Source organism: Perkinsus marinus, assembly GCF_000006405.1.
Source record: "Perkinsus marinus ATCC 50983 genomic scaffold scf_1104296960410, whole genome shotgun sequence".
Taxonomy (NCBI): Eukaryota; Perkinsozoa; order Perkinsida; family Perkinsidae; genus Perkinsus; species Perkinsus marinus.
Window position 1 is genome coordinate 29,565 of NW_003206160.1, and position 4,682 is coordinate 34,246.

The 4,682-nt window shown below is 50.4% G+C and overlaps 2 protein-coding genes across 2 annotated transcripts; both read right to left on the minus strand.

Annotated features, from left to right (window-relative positions):
• Window positions 1-66: 66 nt before the first annotated feature.
• Window positions 67-1,630, minus strand: Pmar_PMAR019628 (hypothetical protein; the record flags this gene model as incomplete). Its single annotated transcript, XM_002772732.1, has 6 exons — window positions 67-251; window positions 304-434; window positions 481-804; window positions 854-994; window positions 1,229-1,350; window positions 1,514-1,630. The coding sequence occupies 6 exons, from the start codon at window positions 1,628-1,630 to the stop codon at window positions 67-69; spliced, it is 1,020 nt and encodes a 339-aa protein (XP_002772778.1).
• Window positions 1,631-1,810: 180 nt separating this feature from the next.
• On the minus strand, window positions 1,811-3,753 carry Pmar_PMAR019629 (DNA-directed RNA polymerases iii 39 Kd polypeptide, putative; the record flags this gene model as incomplete). Its single annotated transcript, XM_002772733.1, has 7 exons — window positions 1,811-2,187; window positions 2,493-2,725; window positions 2,777-2,932; window positions 2,983-3,116; window positions 3,235-3,361; window positions 3,415-3,569; window positions 3,619-3,753. The coding sequence occupies 7 exons, from the start codon at window positions 3,751-3,753 to the stop codon at window positions 1,811-1,813; spliced, it is 1,317 nt and encodes a 438-aa protein (XP_002772779.1).
• Window positions 3,754-4,682: the final 929 nt, after the last annotated feature.

A 4,682-nucleotide genomic window follows, 5' to 3' on the forward strand; every position in this document is an offset into this window, starting at 1 on the left:
CTCGATTGACGAAAGTGGCTATCTGGCCCGACTTGGCGGACTCTGGTTCAAAGACCATGGACCCTTTCAAAGATGGCTGAAGGCGTCTGGTATACGGGGACCGTACGTCAACGAGTACTTGGGAATACGAGCTACATCACCACCGTGACTTCGACTTACACAAAGCTGTCCCGAGTTGAAGCCATCACTAGCAGCCAGGGCATCGTCAGGGCCGACTAGTAGGCAGGGCGCGCCTTTCTGGGATGTACCGTCTGAATCTGATGATAGTCAATCGACGATGTATTAGCCATCCGCGGTCCTCACCTTGGCCACAAATAGCGTGCTGGAGAGCTCGTAATACACTTTTGGGTGTGAATGCCTTCAAACTAGCTGCACGCTGTAAGATATCGTCCACCTCCCCAGTCGAGACGAGGGATAAAACAGCGCTACCGTTCCTGAGTGAGAACCTCTCAAGAGAAATGATAATGATCCTTCCCTCACACTCGAACATCTCCAATCTTGCGGAGCTCATCAGAATGCTGCAGCACCCAGGCGAGAGCAGCAAAAACCGCATCGACAACATCCCACTCTCGAGCGAGCCTCGACCAGAGAGTCTGGCAGACTTCAGGATGCCCTCTACGACTCAGGGGAGCAGCGAAGAGGCTGCGGAGACAATCTTGTGTTTCTCCCAGAGTCCAAGACTGAGTCCCGCCTCGAGTGACATGCCACCACAAGATGGGATCGTGAAATCTAATGAGACTCTCGAACAGTACTAGAAGGGCATCCCCTTCGGCGGAAGGTGGTCCCAACAGGCCGGGTGTGTATCTAACAGCAGCATCACAACCAGTCTCGGGTCCAGCCCCTCCTTCCTTACGTTTTCATCAGCTTTAGTGCTGTCAAATATACGAACGATAGAGGCAGTGACTGTGTCCGGGAGTGCTCTGAGGAGTAGCACGCGACGTAGCAGAAATTCGCCAACGCTGAAGCCGCCATAGAGTCGTTGATAGGCTCTTCCCTGAACGACATGCAGCGTGAGAGATCTTAACTTCCGTCCTCAGTAAAGACATACACATAGACCATCTGTCCATCGTCGAGAACATACATAGCATAGAATCGCATATTGCACGCTATTAATACGGTCTTAGGAAAGAATACGACCAGTCCACACGAAAGCCCCTATTTAGTGCACATCACACTAGTACGTGATATCAGAGAGCAGACATGAACTCCGACGATCCCGTGGACTTACCCGGCCTCCAATCGCAGTAGCTCTCCCAACTTCACCATGCGCAATACCAAATCATCGTTGTCAGCAGCCAGCTCTCGGCAGCTCCTTGCAAAGAGTGAACCCTCTGTGTCCACCGTCGAGAGCTGAATGAGGTACGAGCACGAGGTGTGAGTATGTAGATTTTGGAGCTTAATCATGAAATATCGATGTAATTTTACATCTCTATATCCATACAACAAATATACTTATAATATAATGTCTATCCTCAGTGAAAAAATGAGAACTGTTCACATACGGCGAACCCACGAAAGAACCGTGAAGTTCGCCGATACTCTCGCACCTCTTCAAGGCGTCTTTGAATCCGCTCAACTTCCCCAGGCTGCTGCTCCGACCCAGTCGATCGACACAGACTTGGGAAGTCATCTGGAGCTGTCCTGACCACTGGAGCTTGTACAGAGGGCAACGTAGTGGCCTCCGACCGGCTGTTTTCGCTCGGAGTCGGTGACATTCAAAGCACTGCAAAAACGGACATCCGTGCATGAGCTCACTATATAGAGAGAACTCAACACCTTCAGTAAAATGCTCATGCCAATTCATCTCGTTCTAGTCTTTCTCTCGCGAAAAACTCATATTCTCTCCGATTTGCTCAACCTCCCCAAACACTATGCCCCCCATCCGGATGTACTTACACAGCCTCTGTCCCCGCTCCCTCTTCTTGCGACCTTCCAACTTGGCCTGCCACATCGTAAAAAGGCCATCGATCCCCGAGATGACTCTAGATCCCGCCTTGGCAGTTTCCTCTATCATCTCCGCATAAGGCTCTTCCAGCAGCTTCCACTCCGTCAGCTCGCAAGTGGTCTTTGCAGTTACGTCCGGAAGCACCTCAGCCTCGGCCCTCACCACCCTCTCATGGTTCACCGGAGTACTCCTCCAGGAGAAGGAATAATGGGAGAGGGATCCTCCCCCACGTACCTCAATGCCTGACAGAGAGTTGACAATAGTCCAACCGATGAGACACCACAAACAATACACTCACGACAATCTCGGCCAACAGGCTCCCGGACTCCTCTGTTCGTGCGCCCGTCGTTCCGACCAGTAACGGCGGAGACACTTCGCCACGAATACGTCTTTGGAATACAAAGCACAGCTACTAGAGAATACCATCCTCCCGGCAAAGAAAAGCTTGTACGATCCAGTGTATCTTCGCTACCACCGAAGCCAGTCACAACCCAACAGAAGAGCATGACAGTAGAAACGACGTTGATAGCAGTATATCATATGGTACCTTTCGAGCCTCCACTCTCATTGGCTGATGAGCTCGGACCTCCCTCTATATCCGTAGTCTCACTACTCTGGCCGCTGAGATTGAGCCACTTCGAGAGGTAGAGGCACTCTTCGGGATTCACTCGGCCTCCAACTACGCACTCGGAAGATACAGGACAAGCGATACAGGGGACATCTACTATACGTGTTATATAGTCCAAACCCAAATTGGCTGGTCGGGACACGTAACATTGCCTGAAACCATCCACAAGTGATTGAGACAGCAACTACCGTGAAGGGCCTTACTTAGCAATGGACTCGCCCGCCGTAGAGGGGACTACCATGATTACTCTATCGAGCTCCAGACTGCGCAACACATCACCAATCTCCTCGACACTGTGTGTGATGTGTGAGACTCCTTGTGATACAACATATCGATGAACATCTTCACAAGTCACAGCCCTGAGGCAGGAAATGGTAACTCCCCCGAGACCAACGGACGCTATTCTCACCGATTCTGGTTGGTGATGTAATCCAGGCAACACTGCCGGAGTCGCTCTATCAAGTCCGTATCCAAACGACCATCTCGATACCAGTTACCACCGCTGACCTCCTTGCTAGGTTCCAACTCGTACAACATCCACACCTGAACGACTTTCTTATATCAACCGATGATGGCCAGCACACCAACAATAAGAACCCTCCCATGACCGCATATCGAACATAGCGCCTAGCACGTGTGACCATCCCCCCCCTGGCCGTACCTTTCGAGATTTATGTTGAACAGAAGTGACCTTCTTGATCAACCGCCGTGCCTCTAATTGTGAACATATCTTAGTCACACTGCCTGAAGCTATCCTATGTTCCATATTAGCACGAGTGGCAAGGTCCCTGAAGCATACCACCGCAGTGAGCGGAGAATACACGACGACTCATCTTATTACTTATTCCATATCCCTTGTGTCCCTGCCATTTTGATGAGCTTATATATCATCCGGAATGTCTGGTCCAAGCCTCTGAGTTTCTGTGCAATCTCCGCTGGCACTGCCGTATAGAGCAACTTCCCAGCAGACGTCTTGGAGATATCAACACGACCCGCCTAAGACAACAGCCCATCTCCAACACGGGTCAGTAAACCTTCACCACACCTGCAATAGAGGGTTCAAACACTGCAGAAGCTTTTGCTTGTCCCATCCACTCTTTTCCAGATCTTCGTTAGTAAAACCATCCGGACTGTCAGTTAGCAGCTGTAGGAGCTCCTCGACATCAGCAGCACGAGCCATTCACGATACCGACAATCCTTTGACCCTACCGCAATCGCGACCCAACAAGCATAGTAAACGCAACAGGAGATGGCCATGATGATAAGTTAGAGTGACCAAGGCAACACGAGATGAGCGAGATAGGAAGTTAAAGCGCCTAAGGCTTACTCTCCACTTCAATCAAAGTTACCGATGCCACCAAGAACAAGTAAAAAGTGGATAATGATCACAACAGAAGCATATGAAGACAACACATCAAGGCGACCTGCGTGTCCGCGATCCTAACCTGAAAGACCTCGATAGTAACGCCCGACTTTAATCAAAAGTCCCTCACCTGATGAGCCCAGCAAACTCCGAGTCGACCTTCCCCAATCAATGCAATGGTTATGTCCTCTCCTGTTGAAGATTGTTCTCCGAGAATAGGGACGAACAAACCCCGGTGAGACTGAAATGGACATTAGAGTGTCAGTGTTAAACACTGGGCTGAAATCGAGCCCTGCCGATAGCCGCTACCAGATTAGGTAAACACACTTCAACACCAACAGTGCAGACCATGTGCAGTATAATTCCCCACAGTAACAGCTAAACGATCTTAAATAGCATTAAAATAGCACAGAGGACTACCGTGGCAGAAGAAACTCCCCCGTCGAAGAGTCAGAGGGCGATGAGTTCACGCATACGCTACAGCTCGAGACCACACCGAGCACAGAGAAACAAGAGGTACGTAACGACTACGACGAAGTGAGGAGAGGTGTCCCCAAGGAGCCCCTATCCATCCTCTCCCACGCCAACTTGCCAGCATCGTTCCGAGTAGCCACTAACTCCCCTGGTAATAGAAAATTACACGTAGCATAGAACTACTCCGACCCTCTAATTAGTGTCATATTAAACTCAGACTGCTGGCTGTTATTCAATCCTCCTACTGAAGATCTAGGCCCACCCGCCTTACC